The sequence below is a fragment of the Equus przewalskii genome, chromosome 1, assembly GCF_037783145.1.
Source record: "Equus przewalskii isolate Varuska chromosome 1, EquPr2, whole genome shotgun sequence".
Lineage (NCBI taxonomy): Eukaryota > Metazoa > Chordata > Mammalia > Perissodactyla > Equidae > Equus > Equus przewalskii.
This window is the reverse complement of record NC_091831.1, coordinates 31,902,515-31,920,839: the sequence shown is the minus strand read 5'-3', so window position 1 is coordinate 31,920,839 and position 18,325 is coordinate 31,902,515. Positions and strand designations below refer to the sequence as shown.

At 51.5% G+C, this 18,325-nt stretch overlaps 2 protein-coding genes and 1 long non-coding RNA gene across 3 annotated transcripts; 1 reads left to right on the top strand and 2 right to left on the bottom strand.

Moving 5' to 3' along the window:
* LOC139081842 (uncharacterized) lies at positions 1–4,753 on the bottom strand. The gene is made up of 4 exons (XR_011537278.1): positions 4,407–4,753; positions 2,340–2,598; positions 1,650–1,714; positions 1–1,224 (listed from the first exon to the last, which is right to left on the bottom strand). It is a non-coding gene; the product is annotated as an uncharacterized lncRNA (long non-coding RNA).
* Positions 4,754–4,853: 100 nt separating this feature from the next.
* Positions 4,854–7,411, top strand: FRAT1 (FRAT regulator of WNT signaling pathway 1). The gene has a single exon (XM_070609348.1). It carries the CDS (start codon positions 5,018–5,020, stop codon positions 5,852–5,854), a length of 837 nt encoding a protein of 278 aa, XP_070465449.1. The 5' UTR covers positions 4,854–5,017; the 3' UTR covers positions 5,855–7,411.
* An 8,425-nt stretch (positions 7,412–15,836) lies between these two features.
* FRAT2 (FRAT regulator of WNT signaling pathway 2) lies at positions 15,837–18,119 on the bottom strand. Its single transcript, XM_070609236.1, has one exon. It carries the CDS (start codon positions 17,941–17,943, stop codon positions 17,242–17,244), a length of 702 nt encoding a protein of 233 aa, XP_070465337.1. The 5' UTR covers positions 17,944–18,119; the 3' UTR covers positions 15,837–17,241.
* Between the last annotated feature and the right edge of the window lie 206 nt (positions 18,120–18,325).

The following is an 18,325-nucleotide window of genomic DNA, read 5'->3' as shown; positions in this document are numbered from 1 at the left end:
TTATTTTTTCTAACATTTTATTCTGACAATTTTCAAACAACAAAATGGAAAGAATTTGACAGTGAACACCCTATTACCCAGCACCTAGAGTCTACCGGGTTCTACCACGGGTGGTTTTTAACATTTAAAAAATGGAGATATACTTCACACAACATAAGCTTCACTTCAAAGTGAATTTGAAAGCGTACACGTAAGTGGTTTTTAGTATATTCACTATGGTGTGAGAACTTCACCGCTATCTAATTCTGAAACTGGTAAACAATTAGCCATGGTTGATTAGGTAGCTAGTAACTAAAGTGTTTTTCTTTTTTGCAATTACTGATTATAGCTTTTACTTGTTCATTCACCCATTGTGCTGCTTAGGCAATATACTAACCAACTCCCACTAGGTTCCTATAGATAACGTCTCACTGGCGCCTGGGTCACCATGGTAAGGGATGTTTGAGCTGTTTTTCAGGAATTAGGACCCCTTGTCCAGTCCAGGCAAGTTGAGACCACCAAGCCATCAACTGGGCCCATGCAGATGCCCCATAAGTGACCTTTTGACATCAAGAGGCTAAATTCTCCACCCTCAGATCATGCTAATGTGGCCATTTTGTGAACGTGCGTCCTATGAAGAAGCATGAAGTTTGATTACACTTGCACAGATCATCAATTACCTCACCTCTCCTCACCTCCAGTCATCTATCTCCACACTTCACACCACCTTGCCTCCCTACCCCATAGGTATCCCTGAGCCCCCATTTTCTAGGAGGCAGATTTGAGACTCTTGTTCTCCTGCTTCCTCGCTTGACTGCCTTGTGATTAAACCCTCTCTCTGCTGCAATCTCATCGTCTCAGAGATTGGCTTTCTGGGGACGTCAGAAATGAACCTGGTTCAGTAACAATTCCAGAACATTTCCATCAGCCCAAAAGAAACTCCCTACCCATTAGCACTTAGTCTTAATTCCCCTCTTCTCCTATCTTCTAGCAACCACTAATTTACTTTCTGTCTCTATAGATTTGTCTATTCTGGACCTTTCATATAAATGGAATCATACAATACGTGGCCTCTCGTGTCTGGTTTCTTTCGTTTAGCATGATGTCTTCAAGGTTCATCCATGTTGTAGCATGTGTCAGTTCTTCATTCCTTTCTATGGTGAATAATATTCCATTGTATGACCAGACTGCATTGTTTTCTTCCATTCATCAACTGGCAGACAGTTGAGTTGTTCCACTTTTTGGCTGTTATGAATAACACCGCTATGAACATTTGTGTACAAATTTTTGTGTGAACATGTGTTTTCAATTCTCTCAGGTATATACCTAGGTATGGGATTGCTAGGTCATACAGTAACAATAGTATCTTACTATACATGCTTTATCATATATCTACTTGTCTTAATCATCCTTCTATTAATATATTATCCATCTCACATTTTTGTGTACTTGAAAATAAATTGCAAACATCAGTATGAAGCCAGGTACCTGAGGGTTACTGAAAATATTCAATAAGACCTTTTGACCTGGGTCCCCACACACACATAGATTAAAAGAAGTTAATCTTGTCAATTTGCTGTTTTCTTGTTTAACTTTAGAGATGACTCAAGGGTCACAAGGATTTATGAGCTTGTTTTACAGAAGAAAGAGAATGCCTTCAAGAAACTTACATCACCAGATAACCAGCCTCCAGCTACACCTTGATGCCCAGAAGTCAGAATGCCCAAGGGCTTATCTGGAGGGAAAGAAACAAGATTACCCCTTTGTTTCTCTGAAACTCCTCCTGCCAAGCCTCTTAGCTCTATAAAATGCCTGCTTTCTTCTCTTATTAAGGCAGATTTAGAGCCAGCCCTGATGCCCCAGTGGTTAAACTTTAGCATGCTCCACTTTGGTGTCCTGGGTTCAGTTCCTGGGTGCGGAACCACACCATTGGTCTTTCAGTAGCCATGCTGTGTCAGCAGCTCACATAGGAGAACTAGAAGGTATAGTTTTTTCTTTTCATGTAAAACTTACATACAATGAAATCTAAGTGTACAACTGAATGAGGTTTTTTGAGTGTGTGAGGAAGATTAGCCCTGAGCTAACATCTGTGCCCATCTTCCTCTAATTTACATGTGGGACACCTGCCACAGCATGGCCTGATGAGCAGTGCATAGGTCTGCACCCACGATCTGAACCAGCAAACCCCGGGCTGCTGAAGCAGAGCACTCAAACTTAACCGCTACACCACCAGGCTAACCCCAATTCAATGAGTTTTAATATGTGCACACACCTAAGAAATGCAAATGAAGATATCAAGATAAAGAACAGTACCACCACCTCCTAAAGTTCCTTCAAGCCTCTTCTAAGTCAGCCCTTACCCTCATCCCACTCCACTCTCTCCAAAGGCAATCAGTCTTCTGATTTTTTTCCCCACATAAATTGATTTTGCCTGTTCTGGAACTTCATATAAGCAGAATCATATGGTAGGTGCTCTTTTCCGTCTGGCTTCTCTGACTTGACATTCTGTTTTTGAGATTCATCCATGTTACTGCATGTGGCAATACTCCAGTCCTTTTTGTTGTTGAAGAGTATGCTGTCGTCATCATCATATGAATATGCCATAGCTTATCCATTCACCTGTTGATAAACACTTGAACTGTTTCCAGTTTACAGCTTTTATGACAAAGCTGCTATGATCATCTGCTAAAGGCCTTGAGGTAGACCTCTGCTTTTATTTCTCTTGGGTAAATATCTAGGATTGGAACTGTATTATAGAATGGGTGTATGTTTAGTTTTGTAAGGAATTGCCAGAACTTTCCCCAAAGTGGTTGTACCATTTTTCATGCTCACAATGATGTATGAGACTTACAAATTTTGAGCCAAAGAATAAAAACACAAATTGCAAAGTTCTACTAATTATTTTCATCTTAAATTTTTAAATAATTAGGTTGAGAATATTCTAGCTCATAAATGGCTGCCTTGATCATACTCTCAAATGAACAATGATTTAAAACAAGGGGATGCCTTAAATTTACACAATGTTATATGCCAAACATGTTTCAACTGAGAAATAAATAAATAAAATGAGGGGATGACCTTTTCATGATAAAAAACACTCAACAAACCAGGAATAGATGGGTACATCCTCAACCTGATAAAGGTCATCTACGAAAACCCACAGCCAACACCATACTCAATGGTGAATGAATGAATGCTTTCCCCTAAGATCAGGAACAAGGCAAGGATGTCTGCTCTCACCACTTCTATTCAATACTGTTCTAGACGTTCTAGCCAGGGCAATCAGGCAAGAAAAATAAAAGACATCCAGATCAGAATGGAAAAAGTAAAACTATCTCTATTTGTAGATGATGTTATCTTATATATGTAGAAAATTCTAAGGAATCCACTAAAATGAGGTGATGAATTTTATGACACACTGTAGAAGTCCCATTTCCAACATTTAAAAACTCATTTGCTTTCTTTAAACTGCCTCTTCTTTATTCTCATATTCTTCCCTCCACACTTGACAAAAATAAGCCCAATTCTTTTTTTTAACAAGTTCCCACCTGTTCCCTCCATCCCATCCCTCCCTAAAGGTTTGCTCCAGTAATTATCATCCTTGGAACTGCCCACCAAGCGCCTGTTCCCACTTATCTGGATACCAGGCTCCAGTCTCTTCCTCCTGCACTCCCTTGCCAATCCAGCTGCTCTCCTGTTCGGTATTTTAAAGTAGCTCCCTGCCGCCTGGCTTCTGTGTTTGTGTGCGCTTTGTGGCTAATTTTTAAAACAGCTTTTTGGACGTATAAGTCACATATAAAACTCACTCATTTTAAGTGGACATTCAACGATTTTTATTAAATTTACTGAGTTGTCCAACCACCACCGTAACGGGGGTTTTGAATATTTCCATCACTCTGATAATATCCCTCCCCTGGTTGGCTTGTAAAGGCTGGTCCACCAAGTCTACCTACAAACATAGTGTTTGGAAGTCAGGGCTGAATAAAGGTCTAAAACCTCGAGGCAACAAGACAGTAAAGGATCATTTTTCTGCTCCTCCTTTTAAAAAATGAAGTCATGGTTAATCATTAAGCCAACCCTGATATTTTGAAGGGTTAAAGCTGACCCATATCTCCATTTCTATCCATCGGCTCACTATTTCCCTCTCCTGCTACCCCCTCAGAGAGGACACTCCCTTACTGGGCTGAGACATTCTTCTTAAAAGAACTTTCTAGCGCACAGCCCCTCCCAAGACTAGCGACCTCCTCTTGTCCAGTAATGCCATCCCCAATTCAGGCCCCCACATACCCATGCTCCTGAGGAAGAAACCTTAATCTGTGGCCTCTCTGCCAATTCCAGCTCCGCCACCCCCATCACACCACAGAGGCCCCTTCTTCCTTTCCATCCCTGGCAGCATCGTTTCTCTAAGCTCCAGAAAAAAACCTAACCTGACTCTTTCTCCTCTCCATCCTCGCCTCAGCCACCTGGTCATCACTTCCCGGACGCTGGCACCAGGACCTTAGCGCCAATGCCAAAATCATACCAGCAGAAGAGCCTAGAGAAGGGGAGCCTGTGGGTGTGTGGGTGTAAGTGTGTGTGCTCGTGTGTGGAAGAAACCAACAGAGTCCACGCCGGTGTTCATCTTCTGAAAATGCCAATCACGCCCGGCTAAGAGAGCGAGCGAGGATCAGCTCCTCAGTGCGCCCCCGGAGAGAGCATTCAGGGCCGCGGAGCTTAGAGGGAGCAACGCTTCAACCTGGACCCCGGCCCAGCTGGCACCCCTCCCCGCAACCGCAGAGCTCACCCCCACCCCGGCGCGGTGGTCGGGCCCGGCGGCGACGTCACCCATTGTTTACAAATCAACCGGAGCCGGTAGGATTCCGGCTCCCGCGGCTGCAGGCGCGCGGCGCGAGTGCCCGGCGGGTTGCGGCTTCCGCGTCCGCCCCGGCCCGGCCCCGGCTCTCGCACCGCGCCCGGCTCCGCTGCGGCCCACCGAGCCCCGCACGCAGCCGAGCCGCCAGCAACGCCCGCAGAGCTCCGGGTGCCCGGGCGGGGGACCATGCCGTGCCGGAGGGAGGAGGAAGAGGAAGCGGAGGGGGAGGAGGAGGAGGAGGACGACGACGACAGCCTCCTCCTGCTGGAGCAGTCGGTGACGCTGGGCGGCTCGGGCGAGGTGGACCGGCTGGTGGCCCAGATCGGCGAGACGCTGCAGCTGGACGCGGCGCAGGACAGCCCGGCCTCCCCGTGCGCGCCCCCGGGGCCGCCGCTGCAGCCCCCGCGGCCCCCGGCGGCGGTGCGGGCGGACAAGGCCCGGTCCCCGGGGCTGCCGCTGCTTCTGTCGCCGGCGCCGGCCGAGGCGGGGGTCCCGGCGCCCCCGGGGGCCCTGCGCTGCGCCCTCGGGGATCGCGGTCGCGTGCGGGGCAGGGCTGCGCCCTACTTTGTGGCCGAGCTCGCCGCAGGTCCCTCCGCGCTGTCCCCACTACCCCCTCAGCCTGGCCTCGGTGGGCCTTCGGGAGGCGACAAGCAGGGCGCCCCGCAGCCGCTCTCGGGCCCGTGCCGGCGAGGATGGATGCGGGGCTCCGCCGCCTCCCGCCGCCTGCAGCAGCGACGCGGGCCTCAGCCCGAAGCCCACACCGGCGACGACGACCCGCACCGGCTCCTGCAGCAGCTCGTGCTCTCGGGGAACCTCATCAAGGAGGCTGTACGGAGGCTTCATTCGCGACGGCTGCAGTTACGCGCAAAGCTTCCCCAACGCCAGCTCCTGGAGCCTCTGTCGGCCCCAGTCTATGAGCCCCCTTCGCCCCGCAGCCCTCGCGCGGCCTGCAGCGACCCTGGCGCGTCCGGCAGGAGGGCACAGCTCAGAACTGGCGACAGTGTTCTTGTCCCTGGTAGCTAACGCCACGGGAGTGGCCACAGCGCCAGCCTCTGCCTGGAGGGCAAGGGGTTCCCCTGAGGGCTCTATCCCTACTCAGACTGGTGAAGTCGTGATTTGGAAGCGAGAAAATAAGCTTATGAAGACCAGGAATCGAAAAATCTAGAACATTTTTGCGGGGAACTGAGGTCGAGGGTCCCGATGTGTTGGAAAAACAGGACTTGGGTGGCCCCACTTAAGGCACATGAGAGAGCGCACCCCAAGCTCACAGTCAGTAGGACTTCTTATTTGGCGTGATCAGTCCTGGCGGCGCAGCGTGCAGTTCCACGCAGCCTCTCAGGGCCCTCCAGCCCGGCGACCATGTGGCCACAGTCTGCGCCTCTCAGGATCGCCGAGCGTCTGAAGGACGAGGATGATCCCGGTTACTTGCTTTACCTTTTCAGGGCTGGTTCCTCATCCACATTGAGGGAGAACATGAGTAGACGATCATTTCAGGGAGTACCTCAAACTATAGACTTGAAAATTTACGACACTCAGAAAAACCCAGCTCGTGTCCTTTGGGGTGCTGGTTCTTAATATAAAACATGCAGTACCATGAAGGGACCTTTTTGGGAGTTGAATAGGAGTAACCTTTTCTCTGTCCCCGCTCTGCAACTGGCTGCAGTTCTCAGAGTGGCAGGGGAAAGCGGTGCGCCCCGGATGCTGATGCGAGCCGGGGGCGGGCGGTGCTGGGAAAAGTAGGGTAAGGCGCCGAGTGAAGCCTCTGTCCTCTCTAAAGTATTTTCACAGCCAGCTGTCCCTCCTCGGGTTCAAGGTCATTGTTTCCTGGGCGCACACGGGATTGCGGGGCTCCAGCAGGGTAGAAGAGTTGCCCGGTTGTGCCTCTACTCGGAGAAGAGCGCGGTGTTTTGCAGGGCTGGAGTCTCCTGAGGACACGCGCACCGCCACCACCGCGGGTGTAGAGAAGGCGGGGACGTGCCGGGCGCCGGTGCCTCCAGCGGGCGGCCGCACCCCGGGCTTTCATGGAAGCTGTCCTGAGACCTGGCCTCGGATCCCCCCCTCTCCCCCTCGGCCCTGCTGCTCTACTCAAGCGGGTGGCGCTGGCGCTCCTGGGGCCCCAACCTGGGGGCTGGGGAGACGCCACGTGACTGGCACTCCAGGGAGGCACAGCCTCGCACAGCAGCTTATAATGGGCTCTCCAGGGCCGTTTGCAATAACAGCTGCAATTCCCTGGATAGACGGAGTTGGTTTCCTCCCTTTGCCCCACCCCCAGCCATGCCAGCTCGCCTTTGTAAGTGAAGGAAACCGCGTAGAAAACGTGACCGTCCAAATGGAGAAGCTGCAGGCTTTGCCATTGTGAACGGTGGTGAAGTGCTTGTAACATACTGTTCACACCCTCTGAGGGATCTAAGGCCGTTTTGTTGGTGTTTTGGTTTTATAAGATTCAATGGCTTGTTCATCCAGTTGCGGCTATTGACATATCTACACTTCGCACCGGAGTGTCTGGAATTGTGGCTGTCCTGATTATAGGATTTTAACTTAACTGAAATATCTGTTTTTAATAAATGTGTTGGGTTTGGGGTTTGGTTTTATTTTATACTTGCCGTCGGTGGGAAAGATGCACAGAACACATTTCTCTGATCTCCATAAACATGAAAACACTTGAAATCCTTGTCAGCCCGGCTTGTGGATGGTAATTAGAGCGCCTTTGTGTCTGAGCAGCTCACTAGTTAGACAGGGTCTTCGCGGCTGGGTGTGTATTGGTGCTGGCATGAAATTAAATGAAAGTGAAGTCAGATTTTGGACCAGTCCCATTCTCTAAAACCTCAGAGCCTTTTGGATTACTAGTCGGTGATGGAGATGTTTTATGAAGCTGCCTCTGTTTTAGCAAAGGCTATCAGAGCAGTCAGTCACTACAGACCAGGAGGCTTGCCACTATTTCTTTCTTTCTTTCTACTGTGGTCATTAAGCGGACTTGTTCCACAAGGTGGCCCTTTAGGCTAGGGCAGCTCTTGGTTAGGGGCTGCTTAGGATGCAAAACTGCAGTAGGAAAGCTGGCTGGGAGTGTATAAAGGACTGCTCTCTCTGCCCTTGGCATGTCTGCTGCCATTCTCTCTCCAAGCAGTGACGTAACAGTGCATCTCTATCCCTCCTGTTCTGAGTTCTCTCAGTCTGTGGCCTCCAGGAAAGAGCCACGCTGGGCGACAGGGTATCCAGGGTTCAAGTCCAGTTATTAAATGGGGACCTTGGACAGGTTGCTCAACCTCTATGTCCTTCGGTTTCCCCATCTGTACCACAGATGAGAAGTCAGATGATGAAAGGAAGGGTTCATGGTGACTGGCACGTACTGGAGATGAACAGTCCCTAGTCCCTGCCCCTTCCTTCCCTGGATCATCGGTCCCTTAGTAGCCAAGCGGCAGGGTCCTCAATTTCTCATGAAACAAGGGCATGCCACGATCCCAGAAATGCTTTCTGGATTGAGTGCTATGGGATTTAGAGTCCTGATTTTCTAACTCCCTTTTCGACTCAGTGTCTGTTGTCTATACCTCCCGGTTCTCTCAAATACACACACAGACCTTGATGGTCTCTGAAAAGTACTCCCAGAACACACCAAACCAGCCATTTCCCACAAGCTGCTGAGAGAGGGTTGTGGCAGGTTCAGTCCAGTGCCACCCAGCAAGGGAAGGGGGATTACGGAGGCTCTAACACAAACTGAGGAAGGGGAGCCTCCAACAGTGCAGTAGGCTACCAACTCTGGGCGCTGAGCAGGAGGAAAGTGGTCAGGTGCTGACTTCCCCATCATTGGAGTAGCGCTGAGGTCCTCAGCCCCGCGTCTTAGTAGAGGTGGGATTTCCTGGAGGTCAAAAGGTTAGGAGTAAGCCAGGGCCAAATTGACCATGATTCAATGCCACCAACTGTGCTGGCTTCTTGTAATGATTGGTTAAGCCTAGAGCCAACCATAGGGCTCAGGCAGGACAACCCCCCTCTTTAAAAAAAGGAAGATGGAGAAAACTAATGCCCACCATCAGGCACTTTAAATGCACTACAACCCTATAATTGCCCCTCTTTTTAAAAATCCTGCAAGGTCTTACTAGTCACCCCAAAATCCTTTTCTGGAATGTCAAGGTTTACATAAATGAATTTTTTAAGATTATTAGACCATTTTATAGGTGCAAAAATAGTCCAGGAATGGGGCAAGGCAGAGTGACCTACCAAAGTCATTTATGAAGTCAAAGGCTTAACAGAGTTGAGAACCCAGGTCTCTGGGCTCCTAGTTCAGGCCTCTTTCCAGTCGCCTGATAGCATCATACGTAGTCCAACCTCACACGTGTGCTACAATGTGAACAATAGCCCTGCAGCTGTCCAGCGGGGGGAAATCGTGCCCCAGCTCCCTAGGCTGAGCCAGGGAAAGCCAGGGATGCTGTAACCATCTTCTTAGAAAATGTTCAGCATCCTGTGAAGACAGCTGGCCACAGCAAATGGTCTGGGTGAGATAAAAGACCAAAGCTATAAGCTCAATGAAAAAAATATAAACTAAAACACAGGAATTGGCAAATAATGAGTGATTTGGAGAAAAGAAAGCCACACCTCACAGAGAACTCCAGTCTGCCACCCCAAGATTTCATTCGAAATTAGGCATTAATGCTACACTATTTGGATCCAATTTTTACCCTTTTTTTGCTCTTTCCTTTTCCAGCTCAGAAGCAGAAACATGGAGCGAAGATCAGACACCACTTTCCTATCCAGCAAAGTCTGTGTCCAACCTTGTGATCCCTTCTTTCCAATCAGGAAAGAGTTACCTTGGCAACCAAATTACTAACTCACTCAATTAGCTCCCCGCTCTTCCACCAGTGCTCAGTAATCACAGAATGTCAGCCCGGGGAGAGCTCAGCCTTTGGAGGTCTAGTGCTATGCCTCGTTTAGACACGGAAGCCCAGAGAGGTTTCCCTCTGAGACGCACTCCATTTGAATGCCATGAAGGCTGGTGCAGGCAAAGGGGCAGAAACTCTCCCATGCTGCGCTTCCTCCTGGTTTCCATCCTCACCTGAAGTGACCTGGCCATAACGGTGTTTCCAAGGAGGCAGAGTAGATAAAGAGTGGGCTCTGCAGGCAGCCCGCCATTGCTAGCTGTGTGATTTGGGACAGTGTCCTCAACCTCAATAATCTCAATTAACTCATCTGCAAAATGGGGATTAGAGTAGAGCCAACCTTGAAGAATTTGGTGAAGATTAAAGTAGATCATGTATGGGAAGCAAATAATAAAACATCGCTCCTGGAAGCTATTGCATGAAGGCCACTACTTAAGTCTTTTGTGGAAATTCTTACCTCTTAATGACTTTTATCTATTTCTTTTTTCTTTTAAAGATTTTATTTTTCCTTTTTCTCCTCAAAGACCCCCAGTACATAGTTGTGTATTTTTAATTGTGAGTCCTTCTAGTTGTGGCATGTGGGATGCTGCCTCAGCATGGCTTGATGAGCGGTGCCATGTCCACGCCCAGGATTTGAACTGGCGAAACCCTGGGCCACCAAAGAGAAGCACGCAAACATAACCATTCGGCCACAGGGCCGGCCCTGACTTTTATCTATTTCTTAAAAGGCAAAAACCTGTTTCCTCTGAAGACAAGACTAGTGGGTCTAGTCTTCTAGCTGTGCCACCGGGCTGGCCCCCCTGTATTTTGCATATGGGACACCTCCACAGCATGGCCACCAATGAGTGGTGTAGGTCTGTGCTCAGGACCCAAACCCTGGCCACCAATGCAGAGCACACTAAACTTAACCACTAGGCCACGGGGCTGGCCCCAAGACTAGTTTCTTTTTTCTTTTCTTTTTGAGGAAGATTAGCCCTGAGCTAACATCTGCTGCCAATCCTCCTCTTTTTGCTGAGGAAGATTGGCCCTGAGCTAACATCCGTGCCCATCTTCCTCTACTGTATATGTGGGATGCCCACCACAGCATGGCTTGACAAGTGGTACGTAGGCCCACACCCAGGATCTGAACCGGTGAACCCTGGGCCGCCTAAACGAAATGTGAGAACTTAACTGCTATGCCATGAGGCCGGCCTCCAAGACTAGTTTCTTGATTATGTACTCCTGTTGTATAGGGAAGTGCAGAGGAAGGGAATAACCAATCTAGAAGAGGTTTACTCGCAAAAAGGTGGAGGTCCCTTTCAAGCCAAACGTTGAAAGCAGCTCAGGATTGGGGCTGGTAGAGAAGGGGCAGCAGGCAATGTGACAAAGTAGAGGGTTTGTGGGGAGAACAGCCTGGGGCCACAGCTCTTAACTCCCCCATTCCTATCAGAAAACCCCTCTCCTTCTAATTCAAATTCAGCGTTCGGCTGAAGTTCTGCTTCCCGTCCTGTCCTCTCCCGTCTATAATTTGTCCTGACAAAAGCGTGCAATTTCTTCACAGGAAGTGATCTTGGAGTGCATTTTGTTTTCACTCTTCATTTTATTTACTGTCATTACAGGGTTATCGCAGGGGCTCATATGTGAATGTCTTCTTTTCCCAAGGAGATTATTCTCTGATGACAGAGGAGTGACAAGATGAAGAGGATGTTTTAGGCAGATTATCAGGCAACATGGCATGGGGGATGGACTGAGGTTGAGGGGGAACCTTATGGTCAGCCAGATCGGTTGGACGGCTGTTACAGCATCCAGGCACCAGGTGATAAGGGCCTGGGCGGGAAGAGAGAGGAAAAGGCAAGAGGGGACGCGTTTCGAAAAGAAAATCCATAAGCCTCAGTACAGTGTCAGGTAGCGGTTAAAACGCTGGCTATGGAGCCAGACTGCCCGGGTCGCCATCCTGGCCCTTTCTTTAAAGCTCCTCCCTGGGACCTTGGGCAGGTCACTTCACCTCTCTAACTTCACGTTCCTCATCTGCGGAGTCCGGTGATAATCAAGTCCGTGCTTCATAGGGTTGTAAGGATTCGTTGAGCTAATGCTAGCAAAAATGCTCAGGCCACTGCCTGAAACAGAGCTGCATTTAGTAACAACTCCTGGGTATCGGCATTTAGTAAATATTTGCAGAGCAAACACATGGGGCAATTTCAACAGACTTGTGGAGGCTAAGAGAGTGCTTGGGGCATAGATGATGAATCGTGGCGCCTAGAAGTTTGAAGAAGAAGAGAAAGGAGGGACAGCACCTAGAAAGGGAAAACGGGGCCAAGGGAAGGATGTCCTCAACCAGGAGAGACCTACGCTGATCCAACTGTGGAGGGAGGACACGCAAAGGGAGAGACTGAAGGACAAGGCTCCTTGAGGAGGCGGGAAGCGATGGGGTGTCCAGTCTGGACAGGTTTGGAGAGCAGGCTTCAGGGCGGATTGTAGGGGTGGGTGTCCCGTGTGCCAGCGCCCTAAGTTACAAACTGTCCTTCCTCAGCAAGGCCAGAGACCCGAAGGCTGGCTGTTGAAACAACCTTGTATAACCCTTCATGCCTCGGATGGCTGGGTATGGTTCTCTTGTTTTCGTGCGAATGAATACTTCTTCTCTGTACCTTATGCTATGATAGACTGAAAACTAAATCTGATACCAGGCAGTTTATTTACTGCACCCCCTTATTAACTGACTCATAGGAGGTAAAACTCACACCCCCCCCAGCTGATAGGCTGTTGAGGCTGTCTGTTTCACTTATTGATTTGGGTGGGTTAAAAAACACAAGCTGGTTATCATTCATCTTGTTACCTTTGCCCTGCCTTTAGCCTGGTTCTTTTTTACTGTCTGAATTAGATTCCACACCTAATATGAGTGCAAAATGGTTTCCTGGGTTTTCCTGAAAATCTTCCCCGGGCACTGGAGTCATAATCACCCTTCTCCAGATGCACCATAAATAGTACTTTTCTTCAGCTAGGTTAGGGGAAGAACTCACAGTGTGGATGTTCAAAACATACTACTTGGGGCCGGCCCGGTGGTGCAGCGGTTAAGTTCACACATTCCGCTTCGGCAGCCGGGGTTCGCCAGTTCAGATCCCAGTGCGGACATGGCACCGCTTGTCAAGCCATGCTGTGGTAGGCGTCCCACATATAAAGCAGAGGAAGATGGGCACAAATGTCAGCTCAGGGCCAGTCTTCCTCACCAAAATGCAGAGGATTGGTGGCAGATGTTAGCTCAGGGCTAATCTTCCTCAAAAAAAAAAAAAATACTACTTGATGATGCTGATAAAGGGAGGTTGAATACCTTCAGTGCTCAAAAGAGATAGTGAAAGTCACTGAGCAGGATCTGATTCCTCATGCCCTAGACCTACCCACAGAGGATGTACACAGGGATAATATGGATAGGGCTCTGTGTGTCTGTTCAAGTGTGCACACCCATCCACGTGTGTAGACACACCCACACACCCACCATCCCTTACAGTCACCCTTCAGCATCCATTGGCTGCTTTTGGTTCCACTCTTACTTTCTGTCTGCTCCTTTTGTTTACTCTTCTTCCTCCCATAGGTTAATGAGTTGGTCTTTACAGAGTGCTCAGAACAGAGCCTGGCGCATGGTAAGGACTATGTACATTAGCTGGTGTTATTACTTCCCAACTGACGGCATTGCCCAGGCTCCATCCCCACCTCATAGCTCTAACTGCCAAATCTTTATCTTCAGCCCTGATCTCTCCTCCTACTCCTAGTCATTTATGAGGCACAAGGCTGATGTCCCTGTAACTTCCCACATGAAGCTCCTAAGCAACCCCTTCCCCACTACTGCATATACACACACACACACACACTCACTCAACCAGCTTCTCCCCTTCTGGGCTCAAGACTTGTAGAATGTTACCAGGAAAACCTAAGCCTCGGACCCTTCAGAAGATGGAGGTGTCTCAACTCTGCCCATGTCTGCACGCCCAGTTCTGTGCCCATCCACTCCAAGGGGCCAGGGATATCCCAGCCACAGTCATTCCTGAGCCAGGTACTAGGAACCGGCTGTCCCAAGCTGCAACACCTTGGACATGGCTATTGCCTCCTGGACACAGAGACACTTCCCCAGGCCCAGGGCCAGGACTAGGCTCTCTAACACCTTTGCAAATGACTGAGCAATAGCAGGAGCTGGGTTTCCTAAGGAAAGGCACGGGCAGGCTCAGACAGGGGACAGGAGGATGGACTTGAGCCATGAGTTCAGATCCTGCTCTGCCACTGCTAATTCCCACCTCTCCCCACTGTGAAGAGAGAAGTAACATCTCGTAAAAGGTGCCTGCTGGACTGCCCGCCCACAACAGGGCTGTTCCCTTTCCATCTACTTTGCTTCTCAGGTCCTGTAGATCTTTTCTCCTTGTCTACAGTCACCATTCTAACTTCATTCCTGAGTGCTCTTCTGGCCTTGGTGCAGACCACAGGACATCTGCACTGCATGAAACCTCACCATCTTGGCCCTATGCCTTCATCTTACTTGATGAGACTTAAGGGTCTAAAAGCAGCAGCCATATGCCAGTCGTTATCTGTGCCTCTCTCATGCAATTCCTATTATCTTATGTGAAGACCTCAGCCCCAAACCTGCTTCTGGGTTCTTCCAGGGTGTCTGAAACCCTGCCTCATCCCAGATCCCCAGCACGTTGCACATCTGTGACTGGTGTACAAGAAGAGTTTGAGAATGGTATGCTATTGTGTTGAGGTATTTAGTGGGTCAAGGGCTGTGGGATGCTCTTAAGAACGTTAATAAATCCAACACGGGAGAAAATGGTGTCAAGAAAGTCTTATGTAGAGGGTACAGTATGACTGGCAGATCTGGTTGAGGGCAGCAGATCCTGGAGCCAGACTGCCTGGGTTCAAACCCCAGCTCCACCACTTAAAACGTGGTGACTTCTGGAAAATCACTTAATCTCCTGGGCTTCTGTGTCCTCATTTATGAAATGGAGAAAACAGTGCCTACCTCATAGCAAATAAAGCCATACATAATGAGATGATTTAAGCCCCCAGAACAGTACCTGGCACATGTGTTTGGTAAATGCTAGCCCCCGCATGATGAAAGCAGAGAAACAGACCCTTTGGAAGGTGCGTGGAGGCAGCCTTCTGGAAGTTCAGGAAAAGGGACTTAGAGGGTATAGAAGCAAGAGGGGGCAATAGCTTGTGCTCATAGTGGAAGAGAAGAGGTGGCTGAGGTGTTGGTGAGGGCAAGTGGGGAACACTTAGGAGGTAGATATGGGCCCCCTGCAGGAGGAAAGGGCAGTGGTGGTGCCAGGAATTAGCAGCTATCATTTTTTGAGTACTTAAGTGTCCCAGACACCTCAGGTCCTCATTTTACCTCCCAGGTACCCTATTAAGTATTATTGTCTTACAAATGAGAGGAGGGAAAAGCACAGAGCAGTGCCTTGCCGGGGATGACACAGCTGCTGAGCAGCAGGGCTGAGTCAACCAAGTCACTGAGCACTAGCCTTCCCCTGCAGCCCCAGCGTGGGAAGGTGCTGGGGAGGAGGGGTGCCCAGGGGCTGCAAGAAAGGCTCCCAAGGAGGGGGCTCAGCAAGGGTTCCATGCCTGGGGAAGAGGCGAGAGGCAACTGAGGGCGGGGGGGGGGGGGGGGGGGGGGCGGCGAGGAGGGGCCACTTCAGTTAATCTAACCCCACCCCCACCCCCTGCTCAAATTGAGCCATTTCACAAAGACCAAATACATCGCTGTAAAACCCTGTTCTCCTTTCCCTAGGCCACAGCTCAAGGGTGAGCCAGTCTCCAGGAAGAAAACAGGCTGGGTCTGCCTGTGCCCTCATTCTTCACACAAAACTCCAGAGGAAAACTCACCTCTCTCCACCTCCCTCCAGACACAGCAAATCGCTTGGCCTCGGCCCTCCAGCCTAGAAAGTGTTTCTGGAATATGTTCTTAGTCCGCAAAGGGAGTGGAAGCCCATGTAGCAGCTTTTAAAAACCTGGACTTAATTTTCTGATGTTGTGGAATATCAACCCAGAAGCACCCAAGTATGGCAGCTCCACCAGTATCCTGTGCTGAGCCCGGGTCCCCAGTGCATTCTTCATTATGAAAGGTGTCCCCATGCACTTTTCTTTCCCCCACCTTCCACCAAAAAGCCAAACCATGCTCCAAAACAAAAACCAAATTTATTCAGCTGATATTTTAATTAAGAAATCCTATAAATCAGGACCACCACAATTTCAGACACTCCGGTGCGAAGTGTACGTCAATAGCTACATCTGGAGGATGAACAAGCCATTGAATCTTTTTTAAAAAAATTTGTTTAGCTACCTTAAAAGTTTGGGGGTGGCACCTTACTTAAAGCGCCGTCAAGTTTCAGAAGGGTAAAGCCAGCGGTTTCTCCTCCCGGAGAGTCACATTTTAAAAATGGTTTCAGTCACTCACAAAGAAGAGCTGGTAGCAGGAGGGGTGACGACCCACTGAGGCTCAGAACCACGGCTGCAGAGGGCCAGAACGGGAGCAGAACAACATCCAGGGTCTCATCCATCGAGGGGAGACACCAGAAAGGGTGGAATAAGAAAGGCGAGCTGGGACGACAGGAGAGAGACTGAAGGGATGGTTTGTGACTTTCTGAGAAAGCTCATGGCAGGGCCAAGAGTGGCCTCAACGGAGGAGGAAGAGGAGTTCCGGAAAGAGAAAAGCACAGAAAAAACAAATAACTCTCCCCACACGTCCCTCTCCGCCTCTGTCCTCGGGAGACTCCAAGAGGTAGCCAAGCACAGACCGGTTCTTCTTAGAACAAGAGAAGGAAACGATACAGGGGTGAGTTAGCTCTCCCAGGAACCCCACAGCCTCCCACCGACAGCAGACCGTGACCTTGAACCACAGGTGGCAAGGTCAAGTCATTTAAAAGTCCACATTGAACTCCAATTCTACCCACCTTCAAAATTTTCCACCTCCCTCCGACCCCCTAACTGGAGTTCACATCTCCCACCTCCACCAGCTGCCGCTTAGCTGGGAGAAAGGGGGCGATGCCAACCCCCTCCCCCCCCCCACAAGCTTTTACATTCTTCTGCCCTCCGGGATTTCTTTGCACAGCAATTGTAGCACCATTTTCACTAAGCTCTTCCACCGGAAAATAAAGAAAATGTATTCGTGTCATTAGTTTTCAAGTATTGTTATAAAGCCCATGTGATTCCCGCCCCTTGGAGTCCTATCTTTAAACAATCCAAGCACACGACGCCCCGAAGGGTTAGGTCAGGTACAAGTGGATGCAAGTAGCTGCCATAGTTCTCCCAGTTTATTCCAGGTCCATGGCCCCGAGGTAGCCGGGGAAATTCTCACGCGGCACGGATGCACCCTCGCCGATGCGTTTCTCCACGCTCAAGTTTCCTCCGACAGCCTAGCCAGGGCCGATAACTTCTCGACTTGAGGTCTCTCCCCACGCGCCTCCCCGCAGCCTAGGCGGTCGCTCCCAGGACAGCGACGAAGGCTTCAGCTCACGGTTGGTGAGGGCAGGACGCTGTTGGGTCTCCGCAGCGACCTCCTCTTCCTCCTCCAGGGGCCCAGGGTCAGTGCAAGGCGCCAGAGGGCTGCAGGGCGACGGGGTCGGGTCCGCTGCGGCTGCCCCCGGGCCCAGGGACGCCCGCAGGGCCGGTGGCGGCAACCGCGGCGACGGCTCGCTGGAGCCTCCGCACAGCCTCTTTGATGAGGTTCCCCGAGAGCACCAGCTGCTGCAGGAGCCGGTGCGGGTCGTCGTCTCGGGCGCGCGCCCCGGCTGGGGGCCATCGCCGCGGTTGCAGGCGGCGGGAGGCGACGGCACCCCGCAGCCACCCTCGCCGGCACGGCCCGGGCAGCGAGCTGGGGCCTGCGGCGAGCTCGGCCACAAAGTAGGGCGCAGCCCTGCCCCGCACGCGACCGCGATCCCCGAGGGCGCAGCGCAGGGCCCCCGGGGGCGCCGGGACCCCCGCCTCTGCCGGCGCCGGCGACAGAAGCAGCGGCAGCTCCGGGGACCGGGCCTTGTCCGCCCGCACCGCCGCCGGGGGCCGCGGGGGCTGCAGCGGCGGCCCCGGGGGCGCGCACGGGGAGGCCGGGCTGTCCTGCGCCGCGTCCAGCTGCAGCGTCTCGCCGATCTGGGCCACCAGCCGGTCCACCTCGCCCGAGCCGCCCAGCGTCACCGACTGCTCCAGCAGGAGGAAGCTGTCGTCGTCCTCCTCCTCCTCCCCCTCCGCTTCCTCGCCGGCTTCCTCTTCCTCCTCCCTCCGGCACGGCATGGTCCCCAGCCCGGGCACCCGGAGCTCTGCGGGCGTTGCTAGCGGCTCGGCTGCGTGCGGGGCTCGGTGGGCCGCGGCCGAGCCGGACGCGGTGCGAGAGCCGGGGCCGGGCCGGGGCGGACGCGGAAGCCGCAACCCGCCGGGCACTCGCGCCGCGCGCCTGCAGCCGCGGGAGCCGGAATCCTACCGGCTCCGGTTGATTTGTAAACAATGGGTGACGTCGCCGCCGGGCCCGACCACCGCGCCGGGGTGGGGGAACGCGCGAGGAGGCGCCGCGGCGCGGGGCCGTCGCGGGCTGCGCAGGGCTGTGGCCGGAGCCTTCCCGTGTCTGCGCTCTGGACCCGCCTATGAGGGGATCCCCGGCGTGGGGAGAGCTGCGTAC